Genomic DNA, 17,081 nt, shown 5'->3' on the forward strand with positions numbered 1-17,081 from the left:
TTACACATCCTTAAACTTTATCATACTACTGGAATACATTTTTGTTTCTTGTTCTACTTGAATGTTGTAAATATTCTACAGCACAAATTAACGTTGACGTATTTAATGTGTTTAATTTTGTACTTTATTTCTGCGTGATAAATAATATGACACAAGTTCTGGAGTTATGTGTGTGTATCTAAATAAACTGTATTGTCTTTGAGGTGAGGTAAAGGGCTCATGAGGCTATATGAATCTGCCTTAGAGCATTAGCTAATTTCAAGCAATAAATCAAAATAATTGTGATTAGTAGACTAATCGCAAATATAATCGCTGATTAATCGACAATTGAAATAATCGTTAGAGACAGCCTTTTTCTTTTTTCATGTGTTTATAGTACAAATATGAATGGGTGTCATATGTATCACATTTAGGTTTTCATGCATTTATGCTGCACTATGTATTTTATGATTTTTTTTTTTTTTAAACAAACTGTGCCGACTATAGGTTGTGAGTAAACTAGCGAAATCCAAGTCAGTCCTTTGCACATCTTCCTTGAATTGCTCACCTGCTCATTGATTGTAAAAATTAAAAATGTCTTTGTTTTGAATGACAGTTATGCGAAGGATATGTTTGGTACAGATTTGTGTAATCAATAATGACACCAGGGCTACTTGTTTGCAACTGTTATAAATGGTTAGATTACAAGCATAGTATGTACGTATGAGTAACAAATAATTACAGCATTTTTACCTTTACAACAGTTGTAAATACACAGGATATATAAAGCTAAAAAGTTAAAATAATTGGAAAATATCAGCCATTTGGCCAATGTTTGAAGCGTCATGATCGGCCATACTGTTAGGGCTGTACCTATCAAATCTTTTTAAAATCGATTTTCCTATCGATTATTCCATCCAATAAATGCCCACCCCCCACCCCCCACATTACTTAAAAACACTGATTTTTTTTTTTTAATAATCTACTGTGGTTGAACATGAGTTGGAATGGATACAATGACTCATTCTTTGTTATTGTGAATGGATAAAACTATCCACTATTGAGTGGATAGAGCTACAAATTGCTTATAATCTTCAGTCAAAATTTGCTTATGCTAAGCAGGTAGCATAAGCAATTAGCATTAATGCATTAGTGATTACCATTTAAGGTCAACAAACACTTCCAGCTGAGCTTAGGCGATCATATTTTTGATCGACTGATTTTTTTTAGGTTGAGAACCTGACTCGGTTGACTATTTTTCCCTCAGCCTTTGTACTGATTTTCTTCAAAAATTCAAGAGGGCTGTGACTACTACCCACGTGTAAATTAACTAAAAAAAGTTCTTTGTTGATGACAACTAGAGGATGCGTGATAAAATAAAGGACAATCCATTCAAGCAAAAGCATTTAACATCACCACCATCTACAAGCTTTTGTGACCTATTTCAGCATGTCATAAAACTCAAGTAAACTGTGAGAAAAATCAAACGAGTCACAGGATTCACACACTTAAAAAACAAAAATTGTCTGACCCTATTTTTGTCAAGAATGCTGAGATACTAGCCACCTGAAACTGATATGATCAAAAGAAGAAGTTGTTTGTCCGCAGCTGCTAGAAAGGAAACAACAAATGCCATTACATTCAAGCAGAGTTTGTCAGGGACACGTTTACATGCTTACGTGACCTATTTGAACAAGGCATAAAACTGAACAAGGTCGTGACATGCTATCAGCCTGCAATTGATCTGGCCAATTAGGAAGGGAGTTTAACCACAAGAGGAGAATGCACAATAAAATGAATCACAGGATTCACTCACTTTTACAACAAACTAAACACAAACTTGAGTGTAACCTTTACATGCTCGGGTAGCTTCTTTTAACATGTCATTAGAAGGAGACCGAAACTGATCTGATAACTACCAGCAGAGACAGACAAGTATGTTTGACATGCGAGCGCAAGAATGACGAGAATGAAAAAACATACACACCTGGCCGGAAATGAAAGGCACCGGCGGTGGTTTTGCATTTTAAAAGAATGACTATCAGAATGATCACCCGTGCTACTGCATTGGGGCTTTGGCCTTTTCTCACACAACTCCTATCATTTGATCTAACAACACCATGGCAGGCAAAAAGGAAATAAGACCGCCATTGGCCCAAAATGACAGTATTTCCGCTCTAATAAATAGATGCCACATCCCAATTAGCTGCTGTTAATCACTTTGGACAAATAAATGACTCAGTCAAGTCGACACCTCAAATGGGTAGTAACTGTAATTATCTTGGTTCAAAAATGCTATTATTAACACACAGACAAGAGTTAACTGGTCCGCCCTTTTGATTTGTTCCCGACCAAAATAGCAGCAACTAAAATTGTGTAAACTGTCAGGGCATATTCCAAATGAGGTAGGTGCCGTGCACCATAAAGTAGTGCCCAACCGATTGATCAGCTGGCCCTTCAAAAATCGGTCAGTAATAATCGAGCAAATGGTCATTATTTGCCAATTATTTTAACTTTTTTACTTTTATATACCTGATTTGTTTGAAGCAGTTGTAAAGGTAAAAATGTTGTCTTTATTAGTTACAAATTAAGCTGTACCATACCGTAGCTATGGTTTTTGTTTGTTTGTCTGTTTGTTTGTTTTATAATACAGTCACAGTTTGTGACAAGGTGGCAGACTGGTTTGCTCATCCGCCTCACAGTCGAGAGGTCACAGGTTCACCTTTGACTCTGGCCTTCCTATGTGAAGTTTGCATTTTCTCCCGGTGCCTGCGTATTTTCTCCACATACTCCGGTTTTCTCCTATATTCCAAAAACATGCATGGATACTCAAAATTGTCCTTAAGTGTGTTTGTGAGTGTAAGTGGCTATTCATATTTGTGATTGGCTGGGAACCGGTTCAGGGTGTAAATTATTTATTTATTTATTTTTTATGTTTAATGTGTGCTCATAGATGTCAATGCCGTGTGGCTTCTGAAAAAGAATAAATACAATATGCCTTTGCAGTATCACAATATATTGCAACACACGTTTAAGACACAATACCCAGCACTAAACATTTACGCACAAACTGTTTCTACTCTTTGCAGCATTGATTTTTCTGATTTCATATGAAAGTAAAATTAGTACTGTATGAAATCTTAAAATGAATTAAAAAAAAAAAATCAGGGAATCAAACCGGAACCATCTAAATCAATTCTGGCAATCCTAGTCAATACCCAACTGTATCAGCTATACACTGAAGCCAATCCCAGCGTATTTCTGCAACAGGTACCCCACAAATAACAGGGTATCTATATATAAACTACTATTCACAGTCACACGTCAATGAAATCTAGTCTTCAATGAACCTAACATTCAAGTTTTTGAAACATAGAAGAAAGGCTGAGTACCAAGTGAAAACACACACAAGCACCCAGTGAACATGGAAACTCCAAAAAGGAAGACCAGATCGTAGATTTGAACACTCTGATGTCAGAACTGTTGTTTACCTTGGAATGTTCCATTTATGTGATTTATTTCCATACAATTCATCATTAGCATTGCAGGAAACTAGAACCGATTCCAGCTGACTTTAGGCAAGAGACAGGATAAACGGTGGATTGGCTGCAAACCACTCGCAAAGCACATCCTCAAAGAGGAGTTCCAAAATCACACTCAAGTTTGGTCAGTAATTTGTAAAAGCAAAACTCACATATGTGGATTGACCAACAGTATAGATTTATGAAAATGTAATGAATTTAACAGTGTGATCAAATATACAAGTGTGATGTAAGTGGTTTCAGCCCAATGCCAATGATATACAAAAACAACCATTCCTGACATATAAATGCAATTGTGAGTGTTGATGAACAACAATGCATGTTTTTGGAATGTGAGAGGAAGCTGTGGTAGTCTCATGAGAAAATCCATGAAAACCCCACAAAGGAAGGCTGCAGCCAATATTCAAAAGCTGTACCTTGGAACTTTGAGGTATTGTAAGTGCTAAATAGTCCACCGTGCTACCTCTGACCAAATATGAAAAAATATATTCATGAAAAAGCCTGAGGTAGACGAATACTCTGCTGTTGATTGCAGTTTTTGTTTTGTCTTTGAATCCAGAAACAGTCGTCACTCTATACAATACTGTATTCACAATGTTGAAAGTGCAAAAGGTGTTTTGAAGTTGAAACGAGTTTCACCTGCTTTTTCATCTGGAATCAATTAACATGAGCCTTTACAGACTGATTTGTTCGCCTTCTGCGAACGAGTTCGCTGGTAAACTATTAGTGCAAGTGTGGAAAGTTAGTGTAGTTTCGAGTCTACGCACTTTAAACCAGCTACGATGAGCGTTTCTTGGGTAATATTGTGAGGGTGTGTGTTTTTAAATCCACAGTTAGGAGCTAGTGATAGCGTGCAGGTATTTTTGCAATACCAAGGTTACTTTGCATGATCTTAACACATAGTGCTGATCTTTATGTGTGAACTCGACTCACAAAAGCAACCCCCATATGAATAATACTGTTGTTATTAAACATTGAGTAATGAAGCCAATGTTGTAGCTGCATTTGCTATAGAGCTAATAGTGCCAACTTGGGTTACTTACGCATCGATAGTCCTCCGAATGCGTGTTAAAAAATGCGCAGCGGGAGTCGTTCGTGGTGGACTTCATATTTGGATTGTCCAATTGGCGTTGCTTACGTTTATTGACCCCAAAAAAATATGCTTCAATTTGTTTGGGTTTAGGGTAGTGCATCTCACACACACTACTTCCTGGTTTACGGCAAGCGCGAAGGACAAAAAGATAAAATTGCAAAAGAATAAAAAATTCTACTTATGGTTTCTGTGATGTTTTTGTCTGTTTTACAGGACGTGTTGATTTTTTTTTTTTTTTTTTTGCATCAGGTGCAGAAACACTCAGTCTGTCTATATATAGACGCAATTCCAATAATGACATGATGCTTTCGCTTGCCAGGCATTTAGAGTTGGCCGGCCCGTGCAACCTCTCCCTGGGCATTCCCCTATCCAGTCACGATGGCGCTATCTCTAGACTTCGACGTTTCAAAAACATGCCAGCTCATTCAAAGTCAAATGTATTTTAATATGCATGTCCAAAACGGGGGCATCTGTGAGTGAAAAACATTGCAAATTAGAGAAGAGAATGGAATGTCACACATCGGGTGTGTCTGTTGAAAATGTCTAAACCAGGGCTGTTTTCCCTCCCTTGTGTGTGTGTGTGTGTGTGTGTGTGTGTGTGTGTGGGGGGGGGGGGGGGGGGGGGGGGGGGCTACTGATGGTTTTTCAACGTTTTTGCACGAATGGTTTGCTAGTTGATGAGTCACACAAGAATGACTATTGGTGTGTTGCAGGCTCAGCTGCACTTTGGTTTTTTTTTTAGGTCAGGTGAAATAGCAATTCAATGGATGTGTTAATGGTATCTAAAGAAATAGACCAAAAATGTCACATAATTCTACCATCGGAAAAAAAAGTGACTTAGTACAAAACTTAAACTGTCCATCCATTTTCCATTGCTGCTTATCCCCACAAGGGTCGCAGGCCTGCTGGTGCACGGGCTCAGGGAGAACATACAAACACCAGAAGGCCAGCGTCAGATGGAATTGAACTCAGGTCACTTAACGGTGAAGCAGACGTGCTAACCACTCAACCACCGAGCTGTCCCAAAACATAAACTGTTCCCATGAAATTCAAGCTTTTTTCAATTCAAGTAACATTAACTTTCTTAAACCATACATATGTAGAAAATATAGTTGCCTGGTGTTTAAAATAAATAAATAAACTATGCTACTCACCTTCTAGATGCAGCTGACTTTTTCATCAACTGCCCTAAACAGATAAAGCTAAATTGATCATTGATAAAAGTAGCTGGCTAGCTGGCGTCAATTTATTCTAGACGCCAGACTAAACGCTGGCAATAGGCATCGTACAATACAATGTTAGCATAGGGAAGTCATTTATTTAGCAACTTGAACGTCATTTCAGAATAACGCTTTGTTTTTCCTATCGGCAACCGGAACTTGGAAGCAATAATTTGTGTAATACTGTAGAACGAGTCAAGCTGTTAAGCCACCACGCGCTGCTGGGAACAACTTCATAATAAAAGCATAACGATTATTTGTGTCCATTCATTATTTGGTATGGCAAGGTTTATTTTTAAGCGTAGGTGGTGTGTTTTATTGTCATGCAGAGCTTTTTCAACAAGCAGCCTATTTTCTTGTGTACTTAATACTTAGTACTTCTAAACCGAAAAGTCAAAAAATAGAGAGAAAATTAGGAGTCGAGCTGTGCAGGAACGAGAAACCTTGTGGTGCTCAAAATTTGTGAGATCTCGTCACATCCCTACTAAGTAGGAGGGACAGAGCTGAATCTTTTTTTTTTCCTAAGGCCTAAAGCATCATAAATTCAATTTGCCTTTCTAGAGTTATCATCCTTCTTGTTCAAACCTCTGTAAACTTAAGTTGAAGCACTAACTTAAGTACTCTTTTGAGAATTTTGTATCGAATTAGAAATTCTCCAATCTTGGATATTTGTCGTTCCAATTTACAGGCAAGGCTAAGAGGCTGACAAGCTCTATTTAATACAAAAAAAAAACACCGCTACAAATAAGGTATCTAAAAAAAGCTGCCTCAGATAAAAAGCTTCCAGAGATTAGCATTAGACAATGGCGATCTGCACAACGGAACTCACAGGATGAACAAAAGGATCTGACACAGATTGAAAGAAACCAATTAACGAGGTACAACAAGACTAATGGCACACAACAAAGACACAGGTTGGGTGAACACAAGGGATGGCAGGGAGTCGATTGGACGGGAGACAAGAAGGCTAAACAGGCCTGATTGAACTGATGAGGAGAGAGGTAAAATATGGTCACATGCCGGAGAATGATCACAGATGGGTACAGTAGCCAACAGCGGACTCATATACTATACAATAGTATGACATAAGTAAAAATAAGTAGTCCTCCAAATAGTTATTTGAATAATAGTATTTTTTTTTAGTTTAGCCATTTGCAACCTGTGCCATAATAAGGCAATTATGATGTCATTTTCAGTTGACGGCAAGCCGCAAAATGGCCACCCTCCGATATATCAAATCGGTTGGATTTTGCATTTTAATTCATAACAGACAAATGCAATATTAATTACAAAACCGTGTTTGGACTACTAGGGATGCAAAACACATATCACTGTGTAGAACGTTTTTGGGTTGACTGCTCCCAAACGTAGCCACACACTTCCAGGATTAAATAGATCACAGCAAAATGGAACGATCAAAACGTGGCAGTTTAGATGGTTCGCGTTGTTGGCGCGTGAGGTGGAAAATGACTGTTAACGTTCCATATTGTGCGTACGTTTAAAAATGCACTCGTCCGGCCAGGCGCGCTTTTCATGGGTGTAATTATGACATGAAAATGAGTGAGGTAATGATCCAGTCGTTTCAGGCTGTCGACGTGTTCACAATGAGCGCGATAAAAACATACGCTGCCACTAGAAAGACGACAGAAATGGAACGACAAAGTGGCTAACGACGCGGATAAGAAGTAGCTGAATGGCTGTCATTTCAAGTGATTAATAATTCAAAGCAATAGGGACGTAACCGACGCAGCGCTCCCAAAAACAAAAACAAGTTTTTATTTTGTCTGTTTAGTCTCGCGCATAACTGGAATGTGACATCCCAAAAGACTTCTCGACTGCTTTCTGTTTTATTCCGAGGAAATTGCCCCATAGGAAATAAATCGTAGCTTGAAATAAATCGTTGCTTGAAGTGATCAGTTTGTGGTTCAAACTGAACTTTGTGGTTCACCATCCCAAAACCTGTGTTCGTGCTTCAAATAACATTTTAACAATTACTAGAGCAATTGAAAATAATTGAACTGTTGAATGTAAAACCACTGAGTCATTTAGTAATTGAAAGACAAACGCGCAATGTGAGTTGTGCTCTAGAGGCAGGTGTCTAAAGTGAGCCTCAGTAAAATTCAAAATCGACAAAACAAGTATCTCTTACGTTTTGACTTATTCTCTTACTGAGGCTGCTCTTTTGTAATAAGCGTCGCAAAAAGAAGCAAATGATGCACCGAATGAATCCTTTGACACTCACTGAATTAATGTCAAATGTATTAGGCTGATGTTGGTACCACAATCTGGCATTTTATGTGACATCATTCATGACGCCGGTTTTCTGTGTTCTACGGAGATGAGGTCAGTTTTTTTTTTACAATATATCAGATTTTTTGTTGTTGTTGCTTTTTTTTTTTTTTCCAGTCAAGAGGTCACTTGTTTGGGCTAAGTGTTTATCAGTGTTTATCAGTCAGTCAAAGTATGGGGGAGACTTATAAATGGTAAGGTTAGATTTTTTTTTTTTTTTAATTCGACATCATTCAAGAAAGATTGATCTGTCAGCCACATATGGTGAATTTCGACTCACAAATGTTCATTTTTATATTGTAGTAGTCTTACTTATCATAATTACCGTAACAGGATGAGGTAAAGGGCAGATGTCAGTTGGCTGTTATCAGTCAGTGCCTGTTGCAACTAACAGCAGCTTGTGTTAACAGATGTTCTTACGGCATTAATTTTAATAAAAGAAGCGAGCAGACTGAACCAACGTCCGAGTCCATACTTGTTCTCACATAGGAATATTACAAAAACAGAGAGGATCATGTAAAGGTTATGATGTTTCAGTTGATTCATTTAATTTCATTTGACATATTTAATAATTTTGGTCTTTTGACATATCCACAATCAACAACTTGGTGGAACACGGATGGTGCGCAACTTGGGATATTTATGGCAAAATGAACTCGAGCTGTTGTTGCAAAAGAAAGAAAAAAGAAAAAAAACTGCTATTGTAGGACTTTTTTTTAAACAAAGTTTTTTTTTTTTAATTAAAGCTTGCATTCACCGGATGGTAGCTGCACAGAAAAAAAAAGAAAATGAATCTGGTACGTGTAGTTGAACGGAGGTGCATTCAATGACATATCACACAGTAGGACATCTCAAACATCAACTTGTATCTATTCAATACACCAAACAGCAATGACAAGTACGTGAGCACATTGTAGGGGGTAAGTGGAAACAAGTTATTTATTTGACAAGCCAAAATCATAACAGCCAACTCAAGTTGCAAGAGCAGTTGATTTTATAACAATGGCCCAACACCAATCTCAGTAAAAAAGATGATATAATGGTGAGTGCACTGACTTGTTTAATTCTGTTAAACAGTTATCCAAGATAGCATTTAGCATTAGCTAATGTAATAACGTAACCACTGGTCACCAGATTGACTTGCAATTGAATTTGTTATGAATAATTCCAGATGATCCGAATTAGTCACCCTTTTTTAAATATCTTTGCAAAAAACTCAATCACGCAAATACAAGTACGAAGGGCTATGATTGGTCATTACCTGAGATGTTACTTTCATGCTGCATTCGAGGAAGGTTTTCTGACATTCGTCAGGTAAAAGTGCACTGAGAGATCCAAGTTGAGAAAAAAAAGAACCCCAACTTCACTGACCAAGCTAAAACCAAGCTAACATCATTTGACAATGACGACCCGCATGGAGTCACACACCTTGAACTGTAAAATAACAATTTATAAGCATATAAAACTATATATCTATGAATTTAACCATTCAACTTAACAGTACATAACTCAATGTGATTTGTGCTGACTGCATGACGGTATGGCATTATCTCCCTGCATGAAATCATTCTGTGAAATGTATTTAATGCCTCTATTTGATTTATTACTATAAGGAAGGTTTTGCTGGTTGTCAAAAAGTGTTTTGAGGAGCAAAACACAAAACGATTTATCGCCATCAGGCATCTTTGTTATTAACGTTCACCTCAAACTCTTTGAGGTCGGGACTGGAACAATCAAGAGTGGAATAAATCTGACTTCCCAGCTTCCTTAAATGCAAAATTAGTCACCAGTAAGTGGCAAAATGGAAGATGGGTCAAAACAGGTTGATTTTGCGGCTTCATTCATTTCAACAAATGCAAAAAAAAAAAAAAAAATGCATTAACCAGAATACCCTGTTTGGAATTGTGGGTCTATACATAACGTACTGTTGCAAAGAGAAATGACTTGACATTTCCTTCAAATTTTTTTCCACATGCTAATAACCACACTGCAACAACCTGTTCTAAGCTAAATTTAACAATTGCAAGAATGTACATCCAACCCTTCGCATACTTTTTGTTAATAGCTTTTGGAGTAATTCACGCTTAAAAAGTCCGATTGCGCGTGTTAATATTGAATATGTTGTGTACTTTGCATTGTCGCTATGTAGCATGCATAAAATGCAAAAATGAAGTCAAAATGCATCACAAAGGGAATTTATTAGTTCATACAAAACTTTATTTTTACATATCAAGTATCAGTAGAAAAAAAAGGTGCAAAGAATGCATTTTTTTAGGCACATATCCAGTCAGGATGCTGACATACAAGTTGATCTCATGGAAGGCGTCATTATTCTCAAAGCAGAACAATCAGCTGATTCCAACACATTGACCAACGTTTAAAATGAGGAAATCATGGGCAGTTGATTAGGCACTTGCCTCCTTCCTTATTTAAGTTTTAAGACATCAGTGCGGAAGTTGCATGGTCATACGCATATAAACCATTTTCAAATGGGCGATTCATACCGCACACTTCCTCTCTGGCTATTTCAACTTAACATTCACACATGCACATGCCCTGAGGTAATAAATTACACATTAAATAAAAGTTTTAAATACGTTTCACCTGCGAATCAAAGTAATAAGTCAAAACCCTCGAGTGCAAAAAGAAGTGTTAAAGCATCGAGTCACGTTCACTTCCAACTCCATCCAGTAGGCCGACACCCAAATCACTTGTAAAAGTTGGGAGCCTGTCATCTTCTCAATCGTCCATTCGTGGGTTAGTCATTTTAAACTTCACTTCAGCCAGTTTAAAAGTTAAAATGTAACAATACGGATGAGCCTTTAGGCGTTGCAAGTTTAAACCCCTCAGAGGAAAGCCCCACAAAACACTGAACCCACAAACGCTCATGATACATCATACAGCAAACAAACATTTGTTCCATCGTAACTTTAGTGGCCCTCAAAGGACTTGAAATGGCCCCCGATCATCAAGACTGTCTGCTTTTAGAGCCCAATCGATTTCTTGTAGCGCTTGGTGAGAGAGTCGGCCTGCGTGGTGAGCTTGCTCAGAACCTCCTGCAGCCCTGCCAGGTGGTACTGGAACTGCTTCTGCAGGTCCTCGTCCTCATCCTCGTAGTCTTCTTCTGACGAGGCCGAGGACAGCGACGAGGCGAAGGAGGATGACGAGGCAGTGGAGGCGGTGGAGTTGGCGCGGGTGAGCCGCGGCGGCGTCTCCTTGACGACGGGGGACACCCTCAGGCCCCACTCGATGTCCCGCCGGATGGACTTGAGCAGCTGGTAGTAGCTGTACATGTCCACGTCGTCCACGTCCGACTTGTGGCCGCACAATTCGGGGTCGTCGCCCAGCGGCACGTCCCGCAGCATGCTGGGCACCATGACGGTCTGGTCCATGTTGTTCACGGCCCCGAGGAACCGGTTCATTGCGTTGAAGAGGGAGTTTTTCTGAGCGGGCGTCTCGGGGAGTAGTCGCATCATTTTGGCGGACGAGGATTCGCTTGTACTTCCAACAAGGCTTGAAGTGGCGGGTAATTTCCGGGTTGTGAATCCGATTTTGGCACGCTGTCGGCCGGATACGGTTGCTTGCTTTACCGCCTGCTGCTTGTTTGGGCGTTCAACTTGATGGCCTCACTTTAAATAGAGAACTCTCAACGGCTTTAAATAGAGACGGGTAAGCGCTTATTGACTCGACCTGTTTGTCCTGTTCTTCGGCTTCTCTCCAGCCGTAATCGGAGGCGGGTGACCGTGAATAGCACCCGGCAGAAGGGAGGGGCTCCGAGGTGATAGAGACTCAAAAAAGTACGGGGATATCCAATAATAAGTGAAACAAAGCGCCCGCTCGCATCGATTATTTTCTTCTTTAATGCAAAGTTACTTTACCTTAAATTGTTACCGGTGTTCTGCGGTAAGTCATTCATTGCATCAACTCTACATTCTCCCAACGTGACACAGGCGTGCGTGGGCGTAGATTTGAAATATTCATGAGCCAAGACATCAGGCCACCTGCTTGGCGAATTCTCAGCGGCCAATCACACGCCACGACTCCCAATAGAAGGCGGGATGAATGATTTCTAGACCAATAAGGAAGCGGTGGCGGGGACGCTTCCGTACGCTGAGCAGCAACACGTGTGTTGATGATTTGCGCAGTGAAGAAACATTGTAATGTAATTACAAAAAAAAAATTCTAAAACAAAATGCCGATTCACGTGCTGTTGTCACATCCCAAAGAGCTTATGGTGAAATTGGCAGTTATGCTAACTCACCCCATTTCATAGATGGGTGAGGCTTGACGAAGCAAATAAGAATGTGTCTTATTTGGTGAGCGTGCAGTTTATATCCATCCATTTTTGTAAGTTGCCTTTCCTCAGTAGAGCCGTGAGCCTGCTGGAGCCTATCTCAGATGTCTCCAGGTAATACTGTAGGTAGGGGACACCCTGCATTGGCTGCCAGTCAATTGCAGACAAACAACCATCTACACTCAAGAGTACACCAAAGGGCAATTCGGAGTGTCCAATACACCTAACAATGCATTGGGGGGGGGGGGGGGGGGGGGGGGGTGTAAGAGGAAATCGGAGTATCCCACCTGGGCATGGAGAGAACATTAATCAGAATAGAGCAGGAATCGAACCCCTGCTTCCATAATTGCATTTTCAGTATTATATCATTTAGTTTAACTCCTACAGTGGTGTCTGTGTTCATTTTTCTTTGGGCTCAGGCAATGACGAGCCATGGCTCAGCTTGACCAAACTCAGAAAATAGGTGGTCCGTGATTTATCGTTACCCAAACCCTGAGCAACTGTGACTTCATTTTCACTTGGCAGCAAGTGGCAAAATGGCTGCCCCCTCTGATGGATGAAAATAGATGGATTTCTTTATTTCATATTCCACAAATGCAGTATTAATCAGAATCCCATCAGTCGTATGAAATCTGGTTTAAATTTGCCCAATTATAAGTATGCGTGTACCCGGGCCTGGGCCTTCAGTGTGGTCTTAATCCATCACTGAATACGTACACTGTCACAGCGGAATTATAGAAATCATCAATATTATACAAAACACAATATAACAGCATGGAACTGCATCACTTAGAAGATCTTGAGCTGTTTAGAATCAATATTTATCGAATAACATTACAAAATGTATCATACTCACAAGAGTATATCTGATTATTAAATGTATTCATGAGTGCAGCTCGCTACAGGTGTGTAGCGGTGGGTAAATGTGGATGTCAACAAGGGCCTATGAGGGCACATTGAAATCCGATTGTGAAAGTTAGAGTTGGCAAAGTTACGTCGGCCAGCATTATTGATTGGGAAGGCCGTAGGCAGATTTGATTGACAAGTATGGCAAAAACACTACATAGATGAAATAAAACACATATTACAATTAAGACTATAAATGTATAACTGGACTTCCTGGCCTTGAACTCCTTGCGCTGTTTGTACCCCAGTGTAGCTAAAGTCGTTTCTGGTAAACATGGGGATGCTTTACGAGAATTTCTACATAATTAGCAAAAGGAAAAAGTACATGTTTGAAATTAGAGCTGTAGTCCATTGCATGAAAACATGTTTTTCACCCTGTGTGAAGGGGGGGGGGGGGCATCCGCTTGTGAATGAAGTTTAAAATAGCGTTGTATGTTGGCTGTTACATAAACGCAGAGCGGGGAGGGCTTGACTGGCATTGCGCAGACGGTGTGGTCGATACGACAATCCCACAACAGAACGATGGGCACAGCATGTTCCAGATACTCGCAAGTGAATCAGCTTGGCAAATTTGTTGCTGAGCAAGAAAAGAAAGAATGTGAACAGAACTTGCCGGGTGAGTTTCTCCTGGGAGTACTTTCTCGGAAGTCTTTTTTTCCCCAGCATTTCTTTCTTATCTCAAATACAATCAGGTGACGTAACTGTTGGGGGTCAAAGAGGCCACAATAACGCTCACAGCATAATTTTGGTTGATTTTTTTACTTTTTTTTTATTACTTGAGACATTTTAGCTAGTTAATTTCAAGTGCGTGCTAGTTAGCTTAAAACAAAAACTAGTGCTCAATGTTTTACTTAACACCATATGTGAGAGCAAGTTGGGAATGTTCGTGCTAGCAGGCGACCAAAATGAAAATGGCTGGCGTCCAAATAGTTTTTTTATGAGCCAGAAGTGAAATCCAAATCATCTCCTGAATGTAACAAGTATACATGTACAACATTCCCATCTGATGGAAAAGTACCTTGAAAAGTTTGACAAATTCCCCTTGATAATATGTCATTCCGACCACAGTGCTTGAGATACAAGTTTAATGCGATCTGTGTTTATGCTTGGAATGCAAAATAGCTGTTTTGCAAATCATCCATTCCCACTGAAATGAATTGCAATGCCAATGATATGTTTGCACCCACCCAAAGAAAAACACTCAACGCTATCCATCCATTTTCTGTAGCGGTTTATCCTCGTTAGGTTCGCAGTTCCCAGTTGTCTATGAGCACCAGGTGGGGGACACCCTGAACTGGTTGCCAGTCAATTGCAGGGCTCAGAGAGAGCAACAACCACCCAAGTACAATTTAGAGTGTTCAATTCACCTGCCATGCATGTTTTTGGAATTTGGGAGGAAGCCGGAGTGTCCGAAAAAACCCACGCGGGCTCTGGAAGAACATGCAAACTCCACACGGGAAGTTCCAGAGCGAGATGGATTTGAACTCGGGTCCCTGAGCTGTTTTGTGAGGCGGACGTGCAAACCACTGCTCCATCGAGCCGTCCAAACACTCAAAATTATGACACTAAAACACATAGCAGTGCAATAATTTTATGAAATTATTGTGCCGCTACTTTTAGTGTGCCTTAGCTACTTTAGGGCAGTACAATACGGGCACACAGTACATATCAGCATGGATACGGTTAGAGCTGATCAATCAGCTACAGTAACATTAGCTATTCTTTGCAGAAGATAAAGAAAATATGTCTGGGAGTATGATTAGCGTATATTTCTACACGTGAGTATTTTTTTGCTCAAAGAATGACAACAATGCCAGATTTTACACAATTTTAAGAAATTTAAAGCCATGAACAGGCCTAGGGTGCCATCATTTTTGTAGCAGATCCTGAAAATGATGATCAAACTTCATACCGCACATGACGTAGCAAAGTTCTCATTGTATCAATCTGATTACTGTAGGTTTGAAACCATTTGGGAAATTCTCTCACTGGTGTTCGGAATCACACATTAAAACTTTCAAGGGGGCGCTACTGAGTGAGTTTTGGGGAGTTATGTTCCAGCACTATAAAATACTGTACATACAGTACATTTATATGAGGATACACACACATGTATAGTGACTTTTCACCCATGTTGGATTCGACGAAAAATCCATACAGCTGAAAGAATCATAAACAAAAAAACTTTGATTTGCCAAGTTGGGATAGCGGACTTAATTCAAGTGTCTGAAGACCCTGGTTCTTTAGAATTCTGCTAATATCGGCTGCCTAGGGATCGCCATCGCAGACAAAATACGTGGGCAAGATGTGACCTTGTCGAGCTGATATATTAAGAATTTAAAGGCAAGTCATCAAATTTTATGGTCACGCTCTGCCCACTTGTGATGATAGTGTCATCTATGTATATGTCTACTACATGTCGTTCATATTTGGTGGCAATCAGACAGGATGCTGCTTGTTTCCAAGGACCACTTAGAAACAGCCAAAACTGTAATGGCTACCGCAAACCAAAATAGCAGACTTCATGTGTCTTTTTCAGGCATGACTTCTAAGACTGTTTGTGGGCCTCCTCATGCTTACCAAATTTCGTGTTGCTAAGGAAACTGACTTCGGGGGCTGAGTTTAAAAAGATTACTGGGGAATAGTATTGAGCCTATTCATTGGAGGTGGTGATGGGAGGGTGGTGGTTACAAACAGGTGGAAAAATGAGTGAACTCCTTGGCTATGGACCGCCCCAAAATTCCCATATTAGTCCATAGCTACGTTATCCACTCTTCCCTCAACATTACTTGTCATAATTACTTGACCAGTTCAAACCATTCCAACTTTTGATCATTCAAACCATTTCATTTATTACCCCCCCCCAAAAAAAAAAAAAATAAAAAATGCCATTTCTAACCATTTCATTTTCATCAACATATTAAGCTCATTCTGGGTCATTCAATTTCATTCCACATCCATATATGTCATGCCAATCAATTCCACATCATCCCACATTGGTTCAATGTTTTGTTCAGCCTTCATATACAATTTCTCCAGAAATTGAAATTGCCTAGTTGAACGAATACAATCAAAAAGAACAACACATTGTCAGCTTCGATGCGTTGCATTATTCATTATTAAATCTAGTTCAGAACATTCGGAGATTCCTCTCACTGATCAATGACAATATAATGAAATTTGTTTAGCGTTGCAATACTATTTTGTTAATTGATGAATCTGTATTTGTTCTTTTCATTTGCACTTCAAGGCGACCAAAATCTGTTGGCAATTATTAAATTGGATGTAATTTTTTTTTCTATATTTTTATTAAAAAAAGACGCCATTATTTTAAATTGACTACGGTGGCCCTAAAGTGCAAAACATGTGAACAAATTGAAACACTTTTACGTTTCGAAAAACAAATTTACGTTCCACAAAACGGTTGAACAAAAGACAAAACACTTTAAATTTCAGGAAAACAAATGACCAAAACGGGTGGCACGTGGAAGGTTAGTTAGATTAGATTAGTCAGAGTCCCGAGTTCAATTCGAGCTCGCTCCGGCCCTCCTGTGTGGAGTTTGCATGCTCTCCCCATGCCCCATGGTTTTGTCCGGCCATTCCGACTTCCACATTCCAAAAACATGCATGGTAGGTGTATAGGACTCCAAATTGCCCTTAGGTGTGATTGTGCGTGTGAAAGGTTGCCTGTCTTTGCGTGCCCTGCGATTGGTTGGCAACCAGTTCAGTGTGTCCTTTGCCTGCTGCCCATAGACAGC

General features: G+C 39.7%; 2 protein-coding genes across 2 annotated transcripts in view; both read right to left on the reverse strand.

Annotated features, from left to right (window-relative positions):
- The window catches only part of LOC148423996 (cyclic AMP receptor 1), a 112,032-nt gene extending 107,303 nt beyond the window's left edge, over positions 1 to 4,729 (reverse strand). Inside the window, exon 1 of the mRNA XM_088415866.1 lies at positions 4,565 to 4,729. Coding sequence (XP_088271992.1) covers positions 4,565 to 4,714 — 150 coding nt within the window. The 5' untranslated portion in view covers positions 4,715 to 4,729. The remainder of the gene's footprint in view (positions 1 to 4,564) is intronic.
- A 5,573-nt stretch (positions 4,730 to 10,302) lies between these two features.
- On the reverse strand, positions 10,303 to 12,055 carry LOC148423998 (mid1-interacting protein 1-B-like). The gene has a single exon (XM_088416009.1). It carries the CDS (start codon positions 11,597 to 11,599, stop codon positions 11,108 to 11,110), a length of 492 nt encoding a protein of 163 aa, XP_088272135.1. The 5' UTR covers positions 11,600 to 12,055; the 3' UTR covers positions 10,303 to 11,107.
- Positions 12,056 to 17,081: the final 5,026 nt, after the last annotated feature.

The sequence above is a fragment of the Hippichthys cyanospilos genome, chromosome 5 (assembly GCF_059441005.1).
Source record: "Hippichthys cyanospilos isolate Australia breed blue-spotted pipefish chromosome 5, RoL_Hcya_1.0, whole genome shotgun sequence".
Classification (NCBI taxonomy): domain Eukaryota; kingdom Metazoa; phylum Chordata; class Actinopteri; order Syngnathiformes; family Syngnathidae; genus Hippichthys; species Hippichthys cyanospilos.